The following is a 25,743-nucleotide window of genomic DNA, read 5'->3' as shown; positions in this document are numbered from 1 at the left end:
TACATTCGTTTAAATCTATTTTACAAAAAGCGTCTTTACTTGATTTGAAAACTCACTGGATAGAAAATCTACCCATTCCCTTGGCAGTTCATTCCCCAGACTAATCATTTACATCACCAAAAATGGCCTTTCTCGCTAAAATGAGTTTGTATTAATTCATTTGCCATACAGTGGTTCTTCTTATGCTGATCTCTCCCAGATTAAAAAGCCTCTTGTACTTCTACTTTTTTCCCATGAGGATACTTATATAATGTGAGCAAGTCATCCCTTCATCATCCTTTTGAAAAGCTAAGCAGGCTGAGCTCTCACTCTAAAGAAATTTCTCTAACAGTTTTTTTTTTAGCTATTGAGTTTGCCTTTGCTACTTTTTCAACATGTTATTTAAATTTTTTATTTTTTATTTTTTAAATATTGGGCTCCCAGCAGGCTTATTCTGAAGTAAAAACACACCTTGTAGCACACCTAGGAATTGTATGAGCCATTCTCACTGCAGCATCACACTGAGGAAGCGTTCTTCCTCACACCTCCACATAGCCCCCTCAGTGCTTCTCAGGACACTGACATCATTCTGCAGATAAGGCTTGTTTTACTCTGAGACATGAAATTTTGCATTTCCTTGTATTGGAAGACTTGCTGTCTGGCACGGATCAAACTAGAAAAATAATCCACTCTGCTCTGTCCATCCTTTTCTAAACATACTAATCTATGTTCAAACTAAATTGGCAGTGATTCTATATTTACCTTCAGATTTACTTACTGAGGAACCCCCTGAAGCACATGAGGCCCTACAGCAATCCCTTCAGATCCCTGCCAACAGCTACCATTACAGGTCCATTAAGTACTTTCAGAGATCTGTCAACCAGGTCTGAATCCATTTAATGCTCCATGGCTAATGTACAGTGGTAACGTTTTAAACAAATGTCACTCAGTATTGTGGTAAAGCCTCAAGAAATGCACAAACACACTGCTCAGTGCAGCTACCTCTGTCAACCACTCTGTAATTTTAAAAATGATTTGTTAACTTTTTTTTTTTCTTATTTTTGGGGATGGTGGTAGTGAAGGAAAATGCCAAGACTTGGTGGCATTGGATGGTTGATATGTGCCTTAATGCTGGGAATTTCTTCTTTGCCCAAGCCATCTGCTATAACAATATAATGATAATACATATAATACATATATAGCTTCATATTCACAGTTTAATACACTTAGTGGAAATATATGCCATGAATGGGTTTATGCAGCATGTTTTGAACAAGACAATTTTGCTTTAGATCATTCAGGCTGTCTTTGCAGATTACAATAGTAACAGGCTTCTTAATATTATGTATTTTATGGATTTTTTTCTTATTTATTTATTTATTTTCTTCTTCCCCCTCAATAGTAATACCTTCTAAAAGCTACACCTCAGGACAAGTGAAGATGTTGATCTTTCCTCAATGCAAAGGTTCTTCTTTCATTGAACTAACTGAGGAGCAGGGTCTGACTATGCATATTTACAAGTTCAAGCTCTTTTGTCCATAAGCTTCTAAAGAAAATCTGTCAGCATGGTGTTTTTTTTTTTTTTTTTTTTTTAAATCCTTTGTAGAACATTAGTTTCATTTCTGTCAGTTTCTCATGCTTACAGTTTAAAAACAAATACAAAAAAATATTAGGGAAAGACTAATAACTTTTGATGCAGTTGCATTTTTAGTGGACTAATAAAAAGGTTTTTACACTGAGAAATTGGATTTATTCAATTTCTTTTATGACAGAAACTGTACTGCTCTGAAGAGTCTTGCATTTGTCTGAATTGCCAGCAAAGTAAACTACAAAGAAATAAATACTTCTTGCCACCACTTTCATCTTTATTGGTACCAGCTTATAGCCTCTGAATGGGTGTGCATGGTTGGTTGGCCAACATATGAAAACTGGTCACTCAACAATATTCTGTCTTCAGCTGCTGAATTGCTGTGAATGTGCCCTGGAAGCACATGCAGCCATAGCAAACAGTCTTTTGAGACCTAAAGCTCTAGTCCAGTGTTTGCATGTTTCCTGGCACCCCAGGGGGGTGGAGGGAGAGTGGTGGATGCAATTTGCGAAGACTGGATGAAATCAAGCAGTGGGCCACAGGGCTTTCCTTGTATTTCTTTGCAAGAAACTCATGTTCCTTTCTAAGCAATATTTTTCCAGTATAACCTCCACTACTGCCTTCTGTGGGCTCCTAGAGAAGGATAAGCTGCTCTTTTTCAGGCCAACTGAGGAAAAAAGCAGTGAGCTGTGTAAATAATTAAAAACAGCACCAAAACACTTTTTTTTTTTTTTTCCCCAGAAGATAATAAATATTGTGTTGATTTGTTTGCAGACATTAATACATAACAATTAGCCTGACACCATTCTGCAAGGCTTACTTCTCCATAATCATCAGTCATCTCTTTTCCTGCACCCGTGCTTTGGCTAGCATTTATAGCCCTGATATAAACTGTTTGCAGTGTCCTGTGTAAGTTTTGTGGAGAGAATTATTTTTGTGAAGGCTGGTATTGTATTAAATTAGTGTTTAAAAAGGAAGTAGAAATGGCTAATCCTACTCTTCAAGGATATATGACAAAAATATTTGTTAAAAGTCTATCTATTTTTGTAAGAATGCGTACAGAGACGATATATATTTTAAGAATGCATCAGAGAAATGGGAAATTCTGAGGGGTTTGTGGTATCATATATCCCCTTTTGAATAAGTTTGACATCCCCCAAACCCATTAGATTTTCAGTTTCACAGTGCGTACTTGACTGACACGAGCAGATTGTTCTTCCCAGCAGCGCGGCAGAACCAACACGCCAGTGAAAGGGATTCTTTTCAGCTACACGCCTCATCAGCACCGTCATCGGTGAGACTCCAGCGTGCTCGTTCCTCGGGGTGTAAAAAGGGGCAGAAAACCACACCGGCTGTTCCTCAGTCCTGCAGGGTGGAGTTTGCAGAACTGGCTCTTAGAAAATGGTTTTAGACTTGTGAACTGAACATATGTGCGTGAATGGCACAGCAAGGCACTTCCATGCAGTTTCACAACGTAGTTTTTGCTGTCCAGTTTCAGAAATTCTTAATTCATCCTTAAAAGGTTTAGCTCATCCTGATCCCAAATGCATTGTCTCAAAGTGCTGATAGCATAGCTGTGGAATTGTAGATGACTCAGTTTCCAACATCATGAAGAGGCAGAATATGCGTATGAAATCCTAGCAGCCTGTAGACAAGAAAGCTCTTTATTTTTTACTTGAGTGAGGATGTTGAAATGGAACAAATATCAAGTCTTGGAGGGGAGAATAATTACTTGAATCACACATGAGTGTCAAGAATTTAAACCACATGCAGAAAACAAAGCGAATATAAAAGCGATAGGGATCATGGTGCAGCCCAAATATCAAACAATTAGAAAACGTGTCAGAGATTTCTTCAGTGATGCAGAGCAAGGAATTTGTAGACAGGCTACTGTCCTGTTCAGATAATAAATAAAACAGCTATTTCCCCACTATTTCTTTGTGCATTAGGTATACTGAAAGACCTAGACCACATCAGAAAGTTTGGGCACACCATTGATTTGCCTGGGTTTTGTGATGAGGCCAGAAAGAAAAAAATAAAAGAAAAAAAAAAAAAAAGGAAAAAAAAAAAAAAGAGCCTGGGAAACCCTATAATTGTCCAGTCTCAGTGGTTTTGTTACTGCTCCAAAATAAGGGGTCAGGGCATAATAGCACTAGAAAAGCTTGGTTACTGTAGATTTTACATAACGAGTTCCCAGCTTCTCTCACTTCTCTCATTCAGTGTGTGCCCAGTTTTGCAACCAAGACAGCACAGAGAACAGATTTGAGCTATAAAGATGTCAGTGGGAGAGCTTGTTTTCCTTTGGTAAATTGCAATAAATTATAGAAATGCCTTAGTGCTTGCAGGAGGGGAAGAAAAAAATAGCAAAACTGAAAATGCTAAAAAGAATCTCTCAAGTGTCCTGAATTATTCCCTCTCCTTCTCTACGGCTTGCTCAGAAAGTTATGGGTTTGACAAAGTAGCCTCTGCTGCTTCCAGTTAAAGTCCGTTTAGGGTTGTTTTTTCATACTAAACCTTGCTACCCTACCCACAGCTGTTAGGCATGGTTACCTAAGAAGTGGGTTCTCCAGCCACACTTTGGGGGATCCCTTAGGGGCACCTGCCTCTCTGAGGAGGCACCTGCAGCTGCTCGTGATCTGCCTGGCAGCAGCACTTGCTCAGACCTGAAGAGATTTGCCTGCAGCCTCCAACCGCTGGCTTGCGGATGAAGTAGCCTAACGTTCAATGGCTTAACCTGAAAAATTCAGTCTTAGCAGCACTTTTAAGCATGGCAGAAAGCCAGTTGTGAGTCAGATTTTTGCCTGGTAGCGACATTTCCATTTGAAGCCTCTGCACACACAGCCAATGCAGGATCCTGGGCCCACCTGGTCCCTACCTGGTAGCCCCTTGTCTGAAGGCAGTTGGGAAGGTTCAAGGAGAAATGGGAGAAGAGCATCTGTTGGCAGCATGGCTGAGACACTGAACAATTTTGTCTAACCTTGGTTCTGTATTTGTGTTTTTCCTGCTATTCAGGAGGACCTTCAGGGATCATGATGATTTCTGGAAACATCATCCTCCCTCAGAGCTGAGCGTTTGCTGTGCTGCACTCTTAGGGTACTTTCATCAGAGATACAAAAGCAAGGCAGCAAAATTTCTTATTGTGCACTGTCACCTCCAGCCACAATTAACATTTCCCCTTCTCATTAGAGGTTTTCCCTCTGTCCCTTTTCTTTTTTTCTCTCTCTTTTTAAACAATAGCAGAAGTCACAGAAAAGGTGACAGCTGGTGTCTATGTCTCAGAGTACGTTATAGGTGACACCACCAGGACATTCCTGAAAGCAGAGAGAGGCTGATACTCCTGCCAACTTCCCCTCCTCCTAAGCTCCCCACCAAAGGACCTCTCCCCCCAAAACCTGTAGCCTTACCCATGATAAGAACCAGGTAGAGCTGCATAAACTGCAGTCCCTCAGACCTGGCAGCATTCTGTTCTGGGCAAGCTAAAGAAGCAAGAAGAAAACCTGTGCAAAAGGTAAACTTGCAGTCCCTATGAATAGCTCAGGTTCATTTGGAATAACCTGGTGGCTCCACAACACACTATTAAGACATCTTCATGCCTATACATCATGCAATACCTTTGCACTTAGAATGCCACCACATTCATTCTCTGCTATAGTCAGAGATGGGAATAGAGTTAATCCGAGTTCTGCCAGTACATCCCAAGCCAATAGATGGGAGCTCTTTTTCTTTAGAGTGTATCTCTTAATACAGATTTAAGATCTCTAAGGTCAAATGCAGAACTTAAGCTAAGTATCTCACAATACAATCATTGAAAAACATTTGGCTAAATGTTATGCCTCTCAAATAAATATATACATTGTGTGTTCAAGTGCATTTATAATATATATGTATGCATTTATACATGCATGTGCGTAAGTTAGTAGGAAGGAAACTTTTAGATAGAGAACTCAGCTCTCTGTACACACACACACACAGTTTTCTGATGAATTATAACTAATTCCTAAAACTGATCTGTAGATCTGTAGATCTGTCTACATGAGTGCCTGCTTTTATTAAGAAAGAGATAATTCAATAGGCAGATGCTAGTCTGCCTACATCCAGTTTTTACACCCAAGTAACTAGCTTGGGAAAATTAAACCTTTAGCATTTAATATCCTACTGACATGTATTTACAGTCCACGGAGTGCTGATTTACAGCTCTATGTGATGCCTGGATAAAATTGCTCTGCTCCTACCCGTCACGTCCCAGAATGTTGTTGAATGCTAATTTTATGGGACACTTCATTTGCAAATCTTGAAAAATGAGCAGAACTGGGAGGTTCAGTGGAAACTCTTTTCTGGAACGAATTTGAGGAGAAAATCTGACATACATGGGAGGAATTTCTACGTGAATAGGACAAGACAGATATGTGCGCACAGATGGTGACTGACAGTACCATACTCTCAGGCAGGCTTATTAGTGCAGCCTCAGTGCCACGATAACATAGATGTGCTGGGCTGGAGCTGGCTTGTGCTTGACAGCTGAGAGTGAACCAGCAATCGCTGCACCCGTTTGTGCTGACATACTTAAGAAGGCAGGAAACTGTGAGAAGGCAGAGGAAAGGCAGGAATAATTACATATTTAAACATATATATATACATATATAGGTGATGATAGTTATGCTTTTTCTATTTCATTTTGTAAGGAAAGGGGGTTCTTTATTCTCTATCAGGTTTGTGAATCACATCGCTTTCTAAAGACAAAGCAATGTATTCTGTGTCAATACAGTCTCCACGTTATTAGTAGCCTCCACTGAGCCATAGGAAAAGTGGCTGTTCTAGTGGGAGTTAATCCTGAGAGTCTCTAGAAGCCAGGCAAACTGGAGGCTGTCTCAAGGGTTGCCAGAACCTCGGGGAGCTGGTGGAACATGATCCTGGGTGCAAGGTGATGCAGCAGTAGCGTTTTCAAGAAGGAAGGATTTTGCTTACATGTGTGGGATCCATGAAGAAAGGCTGAGAGAGCTGGGGATATGCAGCCTGGAGAAGAGAAGGCTCTGGGGAGACCTCATTGTGAGCTTTCAATACTTAAAGGGAGCTTACAAAAAAGATGGAGAAGGACTCTTTACTCGGATAGATAATGATAGGACAAAGAAGAATGGTCTTAAACTAAAAGAGGGGTGATTTAGACTAGGCATTAGGAGGACATTCTTCACTGTAAGGGTGGTGAGGCAGTGGCACAGGCTGTCCAGAGAAGCTGTGGATGCCCCATCCCTGGAGGTGTTCAAGCCAGATTGGATGGGGATTTGGGCAAACTGATCTGGTGGGAGGTGTCCATGCCCATGGCAGGGGGTTGGAGTTAGATGACCTTTAAGGTCCCTTCCAACCCAAGCCATTCTATGACTCTATGATTCTATGATTAATGTTGCTTACTGTGCTCACATCTCTCCTCTACTTCTGCAGAACCTCTAAGTTGAGCATCATGCTGTTTAGGGCTATTGCACCAGAACAAAATAGCTTCTCTTAAAATGGGCTCAGAATAAAACGAGAAAGCAAGATTCTCAGCCTGTCTGTCTGCCCTCATCTGTACAAAAGGAACCGGAGGGGCACTTTCCTCTGGTCAGACAACCTGGCACTGGTTTTATGCTGAGGCAGTGCCTGGGCAGGCTTGACAGATGCACAGTGTTTTGAAACAGAGCTTGCATTCTTAAGGCTGCCAACTGCGAAGAACAAAGCTGAATGATGCACTTCTTGGCTGGAACAAAACTGGGAAGTCCCTGGCTTCTTCCAATCCACTGGAAAGAAAATGTAAAGAAAGGGCATGAACATCCTATGAGTTAAATTCCATGCTAATACCCTACTTCAAAACACATCTGTTAAAGCACAGAGTTCGATACTTTTAGCAGAAGACACATGGTATAATTACCACCCATTTACAGGACCATTTTACCAGTGGGGAAATTGAGGCAGAGAGCAGGTCAGGTTGCTCAACAAGTCCATGGTGCTACAGAAGTTGGAGGAGAATCCAGGTGTCTGAAGTCCAAGTCTGATACTGCAACCACAAGCAGAGCTACACCTCAGGACTCTGAAGAACTCCCTGCAATTAGCTACAGAGCCAAGAGCTTAGCAGTTCTCCCCCCAGATAAATATTTTTATGAACACCCAATTTCACTGAAAACATTCTCATTAAACTAAATAATATGACTGTTTCCTCCACTCACCCATATATAGACTTTCCAGAAGGCAAATCAATCCTAAGTATCTGGGGCTATGGGCAGATTCCCTTTACCGAATCAGTTCCATCCCCCAGTACTCTGTGTCCCTGCCCTGTCCTCTGAACTGTAAATGAATTTCTTGATACAGGACAAGCACATCTATTTTTTTTATGAAGTGTAACAATTTATGGCCTGATTTCAGACATTAGGTTCCAAGGCCAGATTCATTTAGTTCTGAAAGCATCACAGCAGGTTACATGGCTGATAAACTGGTATTAACAGTACAGTTAAAAATACTTATCTGATGCATGGTTAGCCTGAAGGCACATACAACAAAGACTTTTATATATAACCTACATACACAATACAGAGCTCTATTAAAATATTTTCCTCTCAGACTTCTGAAAAGTGTCATATTGTAATTTTCATTTAAATTTAAACTACATTTAAAATTAAAGTGGTGATCTCCAATGACCCATCACTGAGATAGAATAGCCCGAGGCAGGAGTAGCTCCAATAAATTTGGCCTTTTGGGGGAGGTACACCAGAGGACATTTCAGGAGGCTGTGTCATATTTGATTGCACTGTGGCTGCACACCTCCGACTGCCAGCGAGCAACAGCTTAGCTTTAGACGAGATGACGGTGATGGTTGTCTCAGCTTTGCGGGCCAAATCCTATGTGGAGAGAGGCAGCTGCCTCATGTGGGCAAAAACACCAAGAATTTGAGAATGCACATCTGTGAAGTTTACTTTGTTTTCAAATTAAGATGGATTTGTTTAAGAAGAAAGGCAAATACGAAAATACTACTTTCCCAAAATTAAGTTTTTGTTTCAGAAGGGAAGTACAACTGTGATATTTGGAGCAGAGCAAACAGCCAAGGGAGCATTCTCCTCCCACTCCAGCTTTACCACAGACTTGCTCTAACGCCTTTACGGAACATCTGACCTACCCTGGCAACTGACCTGCATTACAGAAGTGCTTAGAGATCTGCAAATGAAGAAATGTTCATAACTAAAAAGCATTTACCGTAATGGAGCCCCGTAAAACAGGCTCTGCATGTTGCAGCTGATCTTTAGTATATATGCAATTGCACTGAATGAATGCTGTAGAGTGTGTTTTCATTCCTCTTCTGCATATGCTCTATATCTTTTTCTGAGCAAAACAAACATCTGTGCATCGTTGTGTAGATGGGATTTTATGCAAGTTACAGTGGATGACCTTCAGCTTTTGTTTTTGCCTAGCAGTCATACAAAATATAAGCTAAACTACAACTCAACTTCACACTTTGACCTTTTAAAATTTACTTTTAAAAATAGAGGTTATCTTTTATGCTGCAAATTATGCCTTCATCTCTTATAATCCCACAAGTCAGATATCACAGTCCCACTTCAATTATGCTAAACTCTTATGTTAATTTTAAATCATGTAACTTAATTCCTGGCAAAGCAGGCTGGTGATTTTCAAAATGTGGTTAATGAGGCAAAGTACAATCTAGATTCTGCTACTGAGATCATCTGAATCCCCTAGGTCACTGAAGATGACTGTGGAGAGGCTCTTCTTCACACAAGTCTGGGTTAGATTTTCAAAAAATGAATTTTTAAGTGCAGTTAGGGGCTATGAAATTTGAAGTTGAGCATACAAAGAAGTTGAATTACTTTCACTAGAGCCATAGAACAACAGTGCAGCTCAAACAATTACGCTTCTGTGCACATACACACTTTAAAGGCCTTAAGTAGTGTCCTCCCTTTTTAAATCACAAATACAAACCATACCAGATTTTCAAGATGACAACCCAGGGACCTGATGTCTATGTCCACGGATGCATGCAAATCAATGTCATTTTCTCTCTCATTTGCAGAAACCAAACATTTGCTAATATCTTTTTTTCACCCCCCCCTTGACTCAAACAATGGCTTTATGTAAGACCAGTTAGTATAGGAAATCTTATGAGACTGTACAATTTTTTCAGTACAATTACATTCCCCGCCTCATAATCTATTTCATTCTCTGATCAGATAAGCTGAAGTTTGTCACTAAAGCAAGCTCAAGGTTAAACTCAAGTTCTTCAGAGACTTTGTAGTTTATTACTATTTATTTCTCCAAATTAAAGAATTCATTCAAAACATAGATGAATTCATCTCCATTCTTTATTAGGATGCTAAACTGTTTTATTTGCATGTAGTTTGGGGAATATATTGGTGCATAAGCCTTTTTTTTTTGTCTGTAAATTAACAATTAATTAACAAACATCTGCAACAGACAAGACAAAGCAAATATAAGGGTATCAAAAGATTGGTGTACATTTATTTTTTATTTAACATCCCTGATGACCTGGAAGAAATCCCTACATGGCAAGAGAGATTCATTTAGGATTTGAGGTGGGAATCAATACTTACAAAGAGCAGAGGATCTAGAGAGCATTGCTGTTTAAGTGGAAAAGATGCTTTATACACCAAGGTCAAATCCAAGTGAAATCTAAAGGCAGTTTTCACATGAGTTAGAAGGTTGGATGACACAAAATAAAAATTCTGTCAGGAACTGCTCTTAAATGTCTTAATGCATGGTCCTGCTCAAAACAGTCATGAAAGTGCACACTCAAAATATTAAAACAAAAAACAATTGTGCTCAGTAAAGATACATGGGAACTCAGTGTTACTCAATAGGGGCTTTTCTTTAAAGAGCAGCTGGTGTGATGCAAGGGCACCTGGGCAGTAGCATAATGATGCCCAGCATATCAGCCTGGCAAGGAACCGCCTTTCCAGCATGGGGCCCTTGGGCCGAGCCTTCAGCCATACGGAAAAACCAGAGGGATTTCTATGGGGGAAGGTGGAATCAGACACCATCTTGAGTGTAAAGGGGGAGATTTAAGGACAAGTTACTCACCTGAGGAAAGACATGCATTAGGGCAGTCCTTTGGTCAGATATCCTGTCCAAAACACTTCTGGTGTTAACATCTGTGGGTCCATCTGAGCACAACAACGGCTCTCACAAGTAACACTGTGCACGTTTACCTACCTGAGGTATCCATGGAGCTCCTCATTGGTGCTGAACACCTGTACTTCTCCAAGCCTCACGGTTTGCTCCACAGCCCCAGGGAATGGGATGGCTTTGCTGCAGGTGCTGGTAGCCCCATACAGCACCACCTCTGCCTCTGGCTGCCCAGCCTGCTTCTACCTTCCCTCCTCAGAGCATGCTCATCCTGCCACAGTGAGAGATGGGAAGAGCCTGGGGCTATGCGCCAGCACTGTGTAAGCTGTAAGTGGCTTTCCTCCTCTTCAGAGAAGGAAATTGAGGCAGAAACAAGCAGTGGGAGTTATGTAGAAAATGGTCTTTCTCCCTGTGTGTCAGCAGGGACCCACTATTACTTCTGCAGAAGGACTGAAGCCATACATTTGCACAAGATGAGGGAAAAGACAGCAACAGTTCTGACCATGAACAGTTGTTGGGAACAGAGGAAAAGGACATTTCACCTTCTTGTTTCCTGCCAAACTGCTTCCTTTTCTTCCACAGTTTGCTATATGAAGATGATGGGGCAAAATGTTCCAAATCACTCCAGGAAACAAACAATAGGTGTCTATTCTATTCTATTCTATTCTATTCTATTCTATTCTATTCTATTCTATTCTATTCTATTCTATTCTATTCTATTCTATTATTTATTTATTTATTTATTTTTTCTCCTTTTGGAAGGAGATTTCTCCTCCTGGGACATCTTGGCCATATTGAATGCAGCTGTGGACTGCAGGAATGACCACATGTGTTGGTCACACAGCACTTAAAGGAGGAGAGAGGAGGAAGAGAGAAGATTACATTTTATAACCAAGACTGTGGGATGCTGGACACAACTGCCTCTAGAGCTAACCACCAGTACACATCCACCATTTAACACTGCAGCATCCATCCTGCCCCTGGGGTTTGCTAGGTGTTGACAAGGCACGAAGAACAGCAAAATGGTGACTTCAGGAAACTCGGGTCAAAAAGCAGCCCATGGGACTAGTAGGTGATAGGCATATGCACTTTCCGTGCAACAAATTGCTGGGACTTGGACAGATGATCGGATGCTGGCAGACCAAGAGCAGTCACAGCAACAGCAATGAAGTTGCTTCTTGGTACAGATATTATAATGTCCCACAGCCACCACCCTAAGACTTTGCCTCACCACTAAAAATGAATACTATCTTGAACACTGGGACCAGGGTATGCATCATGAAGTTGACTCCAGAGTAAAATTAAAATGTTAATTTTAATGTACATTTCATTTCTCTGAAAGGAGGCTCATGTGTGTTTTTTATAGTACATCAGTCAAAAAGGCGTAGTGGACTATGTCTTCAGATGGAGGGCTCACCCAAACTTACTGTACTGAAAAGTTGAGCTGCTGTGTTATCTGTAGCGTTATGCATTTGTATTCAAAACCATCCTTCAGTAAAACAAACAGTCAGGTCTAAAAACAGCTACAGTCTAATGGTAATCCAAAAAACAACTCTTACAATTGAGAACACTGCAAACGTTTTAGAAAATTAGCCAATGCTTCTTTATTAATAAGCAACAGAAAGTAAAAAATACTTTCAAAAAATAGTTTCAAAAACAATTTCTAAAGCAGACACACCAAAAATATCATGCTATTCTGAATGCTTTTTTCTTAAACCATTAAAAGAACATTAGGTAGGATAATGCAACAGCTGGCTGCATTACCGCTTCCACAATATAATCTGTAATGGTAAAAGCAGCTTTTTCAGGCATTTTAGTGCAATTTATGCTGTTTACAGGTCTTTTTTTGTGCATTTTCCTATAACTTTATGTCAATTGATGTCACTCTAGTTTACAAAACCTCCAGTAAGTCAAGACAACTCCACTTAGCAGTTACTTTGTTTCCTTTTAGAGGTAATATCAAAGTAGTTGTTCTGAATCCCAAAATGATAAATATCTAATAGAAGCCTGAAGCTATTCTGGTGCTATACAATCGGTGATGTATAATTGAACATTAAGTAATCCAAGTAATAGAAGTCATAGGTCAGCTGTCTTTCCTCCTTAGACAACTCCTTTAAGTACTGCCTCACTACCTCTGCACTTGTTCTTTCATCAGAGGAATGTCTATCTTTGAATTTTGGAAATTTTAGCTCAGCTGGAGCACCTACCAGCTGCAAAAAGTAATTGGCATCTTCTTCCAGGGTTTCAAACTTTCCTATGAAATCATAGTTGATGAGGCAGGGATAGCAGAGCTTACTGACCTGCTCCCAGTGAATGTCCATTCCTACTGGACGATGGGAATCTAACAGGTACTGGATAAACTCCTTGAACTTAACTCCTGATCCAGTTTTCAATGCCTCTTCATCTGCGTTATGTCTATACTTCTTAATTATTGCCTTCCCAAATACGGGATGGTAATAGCTGTTTGGATGTTCAAACTTATCCCTGAAGGCAGATACGAGTCTTTCCAAAGGATCACGTACAAATATAGTCTTGGTGTACGTGTTCAAACGTGTGTATATCCCTTTTAAGTCATAACTGTCCAGTTTCCTTAAATGCTTTCCGTAGTGCACATCATCATGGGAAATGTTGCGCGTGGAAGTGACGAGTCCATTGAGCACCATGAGGACCCTTTTCCAATTGGAGCAGCCTGCTTTAGGCACTTCGCAGTACAGGACCTTGTGCCTGTCTTCCACATAAATTCGTGACACCATGTGCACGAGGTGTGTCCGCAGCTTCTTCCTGCTGTTGTATTTCTGGCAGAATTCATACAGGAAGGACCTGCGCTTTTCCTGGGTGCTACCCACATCCTTCCACTCATCGCCCTTGACCAAAGTCTTGTTCAGAGGGCGCAGTGTGAGGGGTAAATACAGTTCTCTGAACTGGCTGAGAGGTGGCTCGCTGATCTTCTGCTGATCGGACAGTCTGCTCACCAAGGAGACAGCTACTGCACCAAAAGGGTCGGCCTTCCCCTGCCAGTGCCTGCTGCCCGAGATGGCCATCTCCTGCCTACTGCGGCCAGGAGGAACGTGCCCGCTTTGCACCACTTTCCTCTGTGTCCCCGGAGGTGGGAGTGTGAAATCCTGCAAACATTGAAAGAAACAGAGTTTACAATGCAGCAACAGTACAGCCAAGCCCATTCACATCGCAATCAGTACCACAAATCCTTTCAAACCAGTTAATCAATACAGCTAGTTTAGCAACTAGCTGGGCTAATTACTGAAATACATACTTCTGAGGCTTTCCTGACAGTGCACAGTACGTCTTCCTACAAAAATAAATAGCTTATACCAAAACTTTTACGAAAGCAGAAGACATTCACGCAGGGAGACTGATAGTCCAGGTAGGGGTGGCCAGGTGCTTTTCTCTGCCTATTACCTTTTCCCTTCATGACAGCACTGGTCGAATTTAACATTGCCAACAGCTTTCCAAAGTGCATGGCACACCTGAGCTCGCTGCTGGCACATATCCTGGGTGCTGGAGCAGTCTTCTTGTGCCCCAGTGGCTCCAGGACCACTTGCTCCCCAGGACCAAACTAGGGCTCCTAAATAGTTGGAGGAGGATAGGTTTGAGTGCGGTGTAGGGACAGACAAAATCCCTCTTCCAAAAACATCCTCTTCCTTTCCCCGTATGGATAGATCATGGAAGTGGCATGCACTGGGTTGCATGAACATAAGATAATTCACCATACAAATTTGTCTACACCTGAGCTAGCTGCTTTCACAGCCAATAAGGCAAAATAGGTGCTTTTAGTACTTATTGCATCTGACTTATTTAAACATCAACATTAATGACATCAACTAACTAGACACCCTGCAAAGAATGTGAAAAGATGAGACTTTCCTCTCAAACATCTCTTCTAATATCCAGTTTCTGTGCAGGCCATGAGCTGTAGAAATGGCAAAGCTCAGACCAGTGTTTTGTGGGCAAATTCTCCAAATTATCATGCAAGCTGACTGAACATCTTTTTGCAGTTTAATTATTTCTGCTCTCGCGTTCTTGAGTGGATTCTGCTGTGTCTACTAAGGCTTGTACAGCTTTTGTTCTTTCAGCAGGCAAGTCTGCAGCCTTGGGACATTTATATACCTACTATTTTTACTACAGTTCTGCAGAGAGGGGATGCTGCTCAATAGTTTTTTAAACATTTTTTAAACATCTTGTGGTAGCCAAACACATGGCTGTACACATGTGTATGGACACCCATACATGAACTGTGTACATCTTACATCTAACTTTTTTGGAAACCTGTACAAAAAGACTCTTTTGCGATAAACTGATTAAACATTTACTGGAAAGTTGATCTGTGGACTGGCAGACCCTAAGTGTGTATTTGGGATGATGGGAAAGTTCATAGGCTGACTCAAATAAATAAGGCTGTTAACAATTTAGAGGAATAATGTAAAAAATAGTAACGCAGAGAACACAACTTCAATTCCAGTTTGAAATAAAGCCTACAGAAAAACAAGCAGTTCCAAGAAAAGTTAGCCTATCTTGCTGTGTAGTAATTTCCAATGACAAAAACAAACCCAGGTGATCAGGCCATTCAGTACTGCCAAAAACCACTGACTATCAGGTCTTTGCTTTCATTGAACTGAGTAAAATTATTTTAGCACTGGTGAAAGCAAATAAAAAAGGACTTTTAAGTCCTTTTTATAAGTCCATGCAGGACTCATATATCTAAGAGAGAGTGTAGGTTGCTGTTTTGAGAACTACAAAAGGATAATTGAATTTTTCAATTTGGCCTGGTCTGTTTTTCTAATATCATCTATTTTTTAGTTTTGTTTTCTAATATTTAATTATTTTAAACAGAAGAAACACATGTGCATAGAGATTTATCCCTTCTGCTTTAGGATGGGAAGACTTCAGAAGAATGGTGAGTGTATAATAACAGAAGGTAGTGCTAGTAGTAAAACAGGAGATGCCTATGAGTCTAATGGGAATTTTAGCAGCACAGTAATGGCAACTTACAAATGCTACTGCAGAACCACAGACTTACAAATTAATTGAATGTTTGAACCTTAAAATGAAGTCCTTTAAAATCTGAAAATGAAAAATATGGGATACAGAGAAATCAAGCACACAATACAAGTTTCCTAACAGAGGTAGGAACCAAGTAACCAACATCTTAAATCCACCCATGTGGATCTGGGGAATTTTATAATATAGAACACAGTTCCTAGAGATATGTGGCTGGAATGGTGTACCCAATCCAGATAAAATTCAGGAGAGGGCAGTAGTACCTCATAACTTCATCTGGTATGTAATTTAAATTTAATAATGTATTTCAGGAGATATTTCAGGGAAAAGATGCTTAACTATCTGAATTTGTAATTAAAGCTTCAAAAATGAGCCATGCGCTTCAGAGCCATACACTTCCTGAATTCAGTCTGCCATCCTGAACCAGTGGAAGATGCCTTGGTTCCATCAGGAGAGCATGAAAGAGGAAAGACTGAAATGTGTGTGGTCTTGATTTTATTCCATTTCAAACAGTTCACCTGGGATGCAGGACCAACCTCAGAGGATAACTGGAGGAGATACCAGAAGAGGACTGCATTTCAGTCTCAGAAACCATGACTGCAGCTGTAGGAACCACTACTGAAGGATTTTTCATGGGATTAAAAGACTTCAGAAAAGGATGGGCAGAACTATTCAGAGAAATCTCAGGTAACGCCCTAAAGGAACAACATATGCACAGTGGGAGTCACTTGAAAGGGGTTCCCTCCAAGCAAGACGAGGCAAAAGAAGAAAGAATCTATCAGGGAGAAAAAAAAAAAAAAGAAGAAAAAAAAAAAGCCCCAAACAGAAAGGGGGAAAAAAAAAAGACCTAGGGGAAAAACAATGATACGGGAAGTTCTGAGGACAAAAAAATTATCTAAATATGTAAAATACTATTAGTTGCTTCCCCTCTCCACTTCCCCTTCTCATTGAGATACATATCCCGTAGTGAATACAACAGTAATGGCTAATAAATGTTATTATAAGCTCCACAAGGGATAGTGTGCTTGCAGTAAATGCTGGCTGTAACTTGTTCCTTCTAAGAATGGGAACAGATAGAGATAATTTTCAAAGGCATAAATGGCTGTCGTATTCCCACAGTAGTATTCCAACTAAAATAAATGGATAAATAAAAATTACCAAACCTGCCTACACACCTGCCTACGTAATGACACTAGTAGCTAATGAAGGTAAGAATAATGAAGGGATGAATCAAGCTTTGTATTTGATGAGAGACATTTAACTAGAAAGTTTTCTTGAGAAACTAACTGTTTAACTAATTGTCGAATAAGTAGTGACATATTTCTCAAACAAAATTGCCTAGCAGTCTGGCATATTTAACTGCTACTGCTCTTACGTGGGTGAGAGAGCTGAAAGCCACATGCTGTGAAAGGACTTTAATATTTTATGATACTAGCCTTACTCAAAACTAGGTGTCTTTGGCTTCCTCTTGGTGCCAATGATTTTTCAGTGCCTGTTTTATGACATCTTAAAGATCTGAACATCTCCATGACATGGTGACTGTTTTATTTATTTATTTATTTATTTATTTATTTATTTATTTATTTTGAATCAGGAATGGGAAGACTAGAGACTTGCAAAACCAATAACAATTAAAAACCAAATAAAAAACAACAACAGCAAAAACAAAACAAAAACAAACAAACAAACAAACAAAAAACACAACAGCAACAAAAACACAACATGTGGCCATTATACCTCCATTCCTAACAGTTCAGTCCACGAGCTGCTGCTGAGCACCATCATTTTGGAACATGCCTGAACATACACCAACAACAGGCAGCAAGCAGATAATCCTGTAGCAGTTACTGGATCTAGACCTTTCCATGCAAATGGTCTTACCAAACTCTTTCAGACAAGTGTCCAAACACAGGGATGGCCATCTATGTCTTTCTAAGGAGCAGCTATTTTGTGAACTAGCTGCCTGGCATAGGAGAAAAACTCGATGGTCACCTTGGACAGAAGCAAGTCTGTCCTTGAGACATGCTGACAACCTGTGTAGCAGGCTGTGCACATTTCATCCAAGAATTAGAAGCCAGTGAAGTGTTGCACCCTTGCCAGTAATTATGCAGAGTGCCTTGTTCTTCATTTGCATGCACACATTTGAAAGAAAGTTAAGAAATGGCCAAGAGTCTAATTTAGAAGAGTATGCATATAACCTCTGTCTCCCTTTAGCTAGACAAGATCAGAAGAGAGATTTAAAAATTAGTTTAAATATAAAGAAAAAAGGAATTTAACACAGTGTTAGTTTAGCATTTGAATACTGGCAGACAATCCAGCTGAAACAAAAGGCATTTCTGAGGTCATTAATGAGTTCATGGATTTTTTCTGCCACTTTTATTGCTGGAGATTCCCTGCTCCTCCCCCATCCACACAAGAATTCTTTCTTCCTGTAAAAATCACTAGCCAATACCAATGCCTTCTTTTACGCATGTTGAAGCTGTCCTTTCCTTTAATACCTTCACAAATCATGGGGTTAGAAGAGAATGACTACTGTTAAGAATGGTTAAGACTCACCCAACTATGCTTTGTGGTAGTTTTACAATGCACTGGTGGGATCTCATCTAGACAGTTTGCAATTACAGCATCCTGCCATCGAAAAAAAAAAAAAAAAAAGAAAAAACAACAAAAAAAAGATGTATTGTAAAGGATGATATTCCAGAGCAGATTTACCAAGATCTAATGGCCTACAGTGCAGACAGTGCTGTTTCCTAAATGTTTTACTGCTGGATCTTCATTTTTACTAACAGGAATTATAAAATTAAGTGAGACCAGCAAAAAACTTAGGACAGAGAATAAAGGAGGAATGAAATAGTCTATTCTATTGTGCTTTTCTGTGCTACTAAATACCTATGTTGTGGGCATTCTTAATGTATAGGTTCTCAACATCTAGTAAATATCTCTTCTGTCCTAACACATGCTTGCTAAAATAGTCCTTTAAGATGCTTCTCAGGAGCAATGGCACAAATCACCTGGGAGCACACTGTACTTTGCTTTCCACTGTGGTTTACACTTGGCTGCTGCAGATTTGAGTGCCCTCAGGACTCTCTTGGCAGTATTATACTGCACAGCTAATATGGGTGCTCTGCAAACACATAAATATTCCAAGATGATAAAATCTCCATTCCTTAAGACAAAAGCAGGTTACAAGTTGCTTTTTTTTTTTTTTTTTTTTTTTTTTTTTTTTCTGATGAAATTTATGAAAAGCAATTGTTTAGGAGGACAGAGCATTTGTGTTTTCTGATCCACCCCAGGCAGGGGTTCTACAGTACATACTCACAGAAATTTACCCATGAGAAACAAAGCCTGCCTCCTCCCCCCCAAAGATGAGATGAGAGGAGTATTAAGTACATGCTTGGAGTACATACCATATCTCTGCTTACATCACAGTCCTTTGTTACTAGATATGCTCAGGCACTGTCAAAGTTCAGCATGGACTAAGAGCATTAAATATTTTATTTCACTGTACATTTCTTTATGGTGCCTCTTATGTGGGGATTATACATGTATTATAATGACCATCTAATTTCAGACCCTTAGTTGTTTCTCTAGGATCCCTCCATAGAAAATAAACCCAGAAAGAGAGACACGGCTCATTTTTTGATTCATTTTCTGACTCACACAGGGAGATCAGTCTCTTAATTTAGGTCTTTAGATGCAGGCAGCTTCAATACTAAAGGACTTTAAAAGAAACATCCTCTTACTCGCATTGTAGGTGGGTGTGAGTCTTTGAAAAGGTAATATATATATTTTTTTATTGCTTAAAATACCAAGTTTTCCACATAATTGGGTACAGTTAAGAGGATTTCTTCAGCAGAGGTCCATGATTGTGGTAGATGATTCAGAATTGTTATGTAGTTGAAATATGATGAAAATTTTGCATGACTCCATCTCCAGCATGCCAGTGAAGCCTGCAGCTGTTAATAACTCACTTTAAGTGTAAAAACTTGTAGAACTATACTTATACATGACTGTGCAAGTTTTCTTAAGCCTGCCAAAAGAATGGAATATCCTTAACTTATGTTAAAAGAGCATTTACAAAGCATAATTCATAATGGCCAGACTCCTCTACTGCAGTGCTACCCCACCTAACCAGCAAATATGCCCACAACTTTCTCATAGCATAGAAACTACATAGTTTAACATTGCTGAGTGAAGAAAAACCCTACAGGAGCTCCCACTGGAGAAACTACACAGGCTGGCCACAAGTGACATGAGATGCTGATGAGATGCTTTTCCTTCTGTGCACTACAGATAAACCTCTTGATTCATCACTTGTGCTTAGAACAGCTACTCCAGAGACAGGCACCAGTAACTCCTCTCCCAGCAAAGTAATGAATTTATGGCTTATCTAATTTATTCCAGGCAAATCATCACTGCTGCATTCCTCATGAGCCACAGGTGATATATGTATTCGTTGTGAACACTGCAAGTTCAGTGGAAGTCCTTCTGTCAGACATGTATAATGTCACTTTGTGGTTTATACACAATTCCATTAGGAAAGAGGAAGAATGAAACGATTGTGCTTTGGACTTTCATAGTTCTTTCTGTCCCTGCAGTTCTCAAAAGGTCACAAAATAGCAGCAATCTTAATGCTTCATCTGGATTAAGTTCTAGGATTATTTCTTACATGGAGTTATCAGTCACAAGCCTGACAGGCAAAAATTTAATAGACAGAACATTTTCCTATGTTATGTGTATCCCTAAAACATACGTACTTGTACCAATCACCTTTAAGATTACTAAATGAGTTTTGGGGAAAGGAGAAAACAGAAATGAGTACATGAGGTGATCAGAGCTTCCTGAAGAGACTAACGAAGAAGCAAACTTTGTATTTTGTAGTTGAAATGCAATTAGGTTTAAGGGAGGTACTTGTGAACACAAAGTCAGATACAAACAAGAACAACTTATCACAGTAAGAAAGAAATACTGAAAATAAGTTTGTTAACAGATACCAGCCATTTTGGGTGCTGCTTTTCAAAACAGTTTTGTGAATTGGTGACTATTGCCCCTTGAATCTATTAGCAGAAAGTTAGGCATCTCACTGCAGGCTGACTCAGAGTTGTGGCAAGGGCACAGACAAAATGAGTGAGGAAGAAAAGGGAAGAGGGAAAGACTTTTTTTTCCTCTTCTCTCTCTCTCTCTTTTTTTTTTTTTTTTTTTTTTTTTTTTTTTTTTTTTTTGATGTGGCATGGCCCAGTGTCAAGGAATGAGGTGATGTGGAAAAATCTTAAAGAACAGTACCAGTACAGAGCTGGTTTTGGAGAACAACTCATACCCATGGGTCATTGGGAAAGCGAAGAGGCCCAACAGGGTAAGATGAACAGCAACATTATCAAGACCATAGTAGTAGCCCTGTCCCCATTTAGTAAGGGAACAGGAGGAACACATTTGTCTGTGCTCAGAACCCTCACAGATACAATACTGAAGGCTTTGCATTGGGCTCCCCTCCTCTCTGTGCCTCATGTCTCCAAGTACAGAAAGTACTAAGTCACCCATGGTAATGAGGCAAGACAGTCTGCACCAGCCACTCCAGCAAGCTGATTCATATGGTCAGCAGCTTGGATGAAGGAAATTAATCTCTAATTTTACTTGCCAATTCTTGTTCAAATCTGGAATTAATTCCCTCCTGTTTCCACCCTCACAGTCAAAACATGTGGGTTCTCTAAAACATGCTCAAAATGGGATGGATAATAAAGATCAAGGCACAGTTAATAAAAACAAAAAAGTCCCAATTAAAATGCCATGGTTATCAGAAACTAACAAAGCCAAAGTTTGTGTGACAGATTAAAGATTCACCAAGACAGCTGCAATCAAGTGTTGAAGACAAAAATAAGCACCCACCCTTGTTACTAATAAAGAAACCACTGTCAAGGTTGATCAATAGTGGTGATAAATTGGCTTCTGTATCGTGCTATGTCGATGCTACTACTCTGACTTTCTGGCAACAATTTCATGGGGCTGGTTCTTCCCAGTGTAACTTTACAGACTTGTAAGCAACCACAGAGACATTACAGCCCGGACAGCTTGTGGTTGGAAAGAGACTGCATCCAGTTTGCACAGCGTGTTTGTCTCTAGATGTTTCACTAAAATGGTCTGCTAGTTAAAGGCAAATTTCAGATCACAGACCATTTAACCTTGGTCATCTTTAGCCCTGCCTCATTCCTGTACAGTCACACTCATTTCGGGAATAGGTAGCCCAGTGTGTTCCATCAGTACTTATTTCTGAGCTCAGTCCTCCTCCCGTGCAGACTCGTAATAGAGCCTATGTCAGCCACTTCAATCAGTAATCAGAAATCTTCACTCAGCACTCACTGATAGCTGTACAGAACAATGTCATAGTAAAGCAGCTTAAACAACCTGAAATTCACAACAGACTCAAACTAAGATTATACTTGTTTTATGAAGGAGAACATTAGACAAAAGACTCTTGTGTTCCACTGACTGGTAGGTTTACTATTTGCATGTAGGAAGTTTAAACCTGAAAATGACAGGTAATCTCAGAATATTATGTATTGTTTCTTATTTGAGTTCATTAAACAATGTCAGTGTGCCTACTTTCTCATAACTTAAAGCACAGAAGTTTCAAATCAAATAATCTAAACAGTTTATTTTGTTGACATGCAATTCTCAAAATCGTTATTTCCAAGTACATGGAAATTCATATACACAGTCATTTTATGAAGAGGAAAATAAATAATTATTTTAAGTCAGACAGGCATTCTTAAGTACACTTCATATTTGAAGCAACATCTATTTTCTTCCCTAATTTTCCTCCCTAAAGAAGAGGGCTGACACCAGAGGCTAGACACCAACATCTTCTTATCCAGAGGAATTAGGGACCATATCCTGGTTCTTGTTGACCAGTATCCACCCTGCACCAGGGAAACCTGGTTTCCCTTGGCACCATCTCCATGAGGAGATTCACTATCTATTCCCCGCAGCGAGTGATCTAACTCCTGGGCATTACCTCTGGAGATCAGTCAAATATGCAAGCTTGGACTGAAACCCTGTCTCCAGGGAGTGCTGTAATGATGAGGTGGGTGAGCCTCTCTCCCTAGTTTAATTCTGCAGGATACAACACAGATCTTAGAGGCAGCAGAAGTTGTAGTCTTGAATCTCCTGTGGCAGAAGAAGAAAATAAACCATGGACTTCTTTATCTCAGGGAATCACTGACTCAGTTTTCCCAGATATCCCAATGCCATTTTAAGATCTCTCAGCATACCTGTGCCTTATGCAGCCCAACCTGACAGGCATGAGCCTTCCCAGAAAAATGGCCATTTGTGGGTTCCCACCACACCAAGATAAGAAGTGACAAGGTTGGTTTAGCCTTGCCAACACTGTGACACATCTGCACCCACAGAGGAACAAGACTACAGGGCTCAGCTGCCTCCACTGGGAGATGACAAATGAGCAGAGGACCTGGACTTGGGTTGAATTTCAGTACTTCAGTTTCCTTCCTAACCTGCCCTCACGAACTACAGTGAAGATAATAGCTATTAAATGGTTGCTTAGATGTTTGTTCTGAGTAGCCAAATGTGGAGTCTGGATGCCCATTAGGATACCTGGGATAAAAATGTGGCAAAGAGAATGGCTTATATTGTGAAACAACGTGATTGTAAACCCAAAGGAATTTGAGTAGGGTACCAAATCCTTTCAACCAATTACTTAAAGGAATTACTTCATCTACAGAAATTAAGATACAAGCAAGCTGTTCAACAAGCCATTCTTCCAGGCAGCAAGACAAGTGATGGCCTAGTTCTGTAGGGGTTTCAGTGGTATTTCCCTATCCTCTCCCAGGACAGCACTTCCAGTTCCTGCCTGTATCCAACCAATGGCAGTGGTCAACGTGAATGTGGTGGCTCACCACCTGCATCCTTTGCTGGCCAACCCTTTGCCCTCTCCTGAAATGGACACAGAACTGGGATGTGACCTTCTGCATTTCCCCCAGCAAGGTCAAAATTTCCCTTCTGACTAGCTAGCCCACCTTCACACCACTGATTTCCTTTTGTGACCATGTTGAAGTTGTCTAAAATTGGCCTTGGTCTCAAACATTATCACAGGAGGACTAACAAGGAGATGACCTGGCAGTATGACTAGACAGGTCTTGCCTGGGAATCAACAGCATTTACATCCACAGACACATAAAAATTAAGACAAATAAATAAATGTACTCCCCGCCCACCTCTAAAAATAAAAATAATAAAAAAAAACCCTTTGGAAAAGAGAGGCCTGTAATGTAATGTTGAGCCTCTGCATACATGGCAATATTTCTCACATTAGTGGCTGTGGTAAGATCCATAGGGATTTTTTGCTGGTAAACTGAATCCATTTCCATCTTGTCTGCAGATAAACACACTTATCTTCCAGAATAAACAAGACATCTTGCTCTTTTAGAAACTCTTTTAGAAATAGTAAGAAAAGTTTCAAATGAAACTAGGTTCAGAAGAATATTAATGTATGTTCAGGCATGAAGAATTCAATTTCCCCCAAATTGCTTTGGAAAAGACAGTAAGATCTCTAGAGGTCTCAAAGCATTTTCCCCTCAATCACAATTAGCATTTCATTCAAATTAGATGACTTTATTGGTAAATAAAAAATAAATATGAATGTACATTGCATTCTAGGTCGGCAAATATCTCAAATCTGTGTTTGCCTACATTCATATACTTTTAAACAAATTTATGTGTTCAATTTTACAAAAAAATATTATACTTGAGAATTGATTACATTCATGAATTACCACGGAATAAATAGGGTGTGAATTTACAAATGGAATTATCTGCTGCAGGCTCCTTCATACTAAGTGGAATGTAACATCTTATTTTCACAGGAGGAGAATAGCTCTTGTTTATCACAGGTAAGAGAAAATACTCTGGTTTATTCTGTGGAAGTTTTTTGGTCTAGCAGTCCTCTTGGTATGCATGCCATTATTGTTACAAATGATCAGTGCACCATCCAAACACTAACTAGTTAACCACAGTCCCTCTCTGAAGCAGAGGAATGAATAGAAAGGACAGTCCTGTGGTTAAGGGCAGGTGCATGGGCCAGAACCACAGTGTTTGATTTTGTAGCTTTGAGGAAGTCCTTTGACCTTCATGCTTCATTTTTTCAATGTCTGCAAAACAAGGAAAGATAATAATTGCCTACCCCATGTGAATATTGTAATTCCTAATTTCTGGTTAACATTAAAAAACCTTGCCATTTTACAGAGTGAGAAGGGACAGACAGAAATCTCAGAGTCAGTCAGGATTGCAACTGAACTTCCCAGCCCTTTTTAAATTTCACTGCTCAAACCTCATGTCACTTCTTCCATTACTTGTGCTCAGTGTCCAACCTTATTCTTAGCCTTTTGCATTCTCTAATCCTTGCTAAGAATGCACTAAGAATGGTATCAGGAGCAACCGTGATCAACGTGGAAGAAACAAAACATTATGTGCAGGGCAAACCTGAACAACTCTTCCTGTCTGATTTTTCTATCAGATATCACCAGAGGGTTGTGCTGCTCTTCAGAGGGACCTCGACAGACTTGAGAAGGGGGTAATCTAGAACCTCATGGAATTCAACAGTGGGAAATACAAAGCGTACCTTTTGGGGAAAGAAGCATGATGCCATGCACCAGTTCAAGCTGGGAGCTGGCCAGCTGGGAAGCAGCTTCGGAAAAGACCCTGGGGGTCCTGGTGATAGATGTGCCTTCATGGCAAAGAAGATCAACAGCATCCTGGGTAGCATTAGGCAGAGCATTACTAGTGGACTGGGAGAGGTGATTCTTCTGCTTTGTTCAGCCCTGGTGAGACATCTGGAGTGCTGTGTCCAGCTCTGTGCTCCCCAGCTTAAAAGAGACATACTGGAATGAGTCCAGTAAAGGGCAACAAAGTTATTTAAGGAATTGAAACATCTGACCTATAAGGAGTGGCTGAGAGAGCTGGACTACGCAGTCTGAAGAAGAGAAGGTTCAGGGGCATCTTATCACTGTGTGATAGCTTATCACTTATTACCTGCT

At 40.2% G+C, this 25,743-nt stretch overlaps 1 protein-coding gene across 4 annotated transcripts in view; it reads right to left on the bottom strand.

Moving 5' to 3' along the window:
• Window positions 1-12,035: 12,035 nt before the first annotated feature.
• Window positions 12,036-25,743, bottom strand: part of CHST9 (carbohydrate sulfotransferase 9) — a 95,673-nt gene continuing 81,965 nt past the window's right edge. For 2 of the 4 annotated variants that reach the window (XM_084307033.1, XM_084307032.1), the window contains exon 3: window positions 12,037-13,806. In XM_084307033.1, the coding sequence (XP_084163159.1) occupies window positions 12,709-13,806 (1,098 nt within the window). In that variant the 3' untranslated portion in view covers window positions 12,037-12,708. Of the gene's footprint in view, window positions 13,807-25,328; window positions 25,389-25,743 lie in introns of those variants that run through there. The other 2 variants (XM_084307031.1, XM_084307030.1) reach the window with 2 other exon arrangements.

Source organism: Netta rufina (genome assembly GCF_964035555.1).
Source record: "Netta rufina genome assembly, chromosome: 2".
Lineage (NCBI taxonomy): Eukaryota > Metazoa > Chordata > Aves > Anseriformes > Anatidae > Netta > Netta rufina.
Note: the sequence above shows the minus strand (reverse complement) of the source record. Positions and strands in the feature narration are given on the sequence as shown.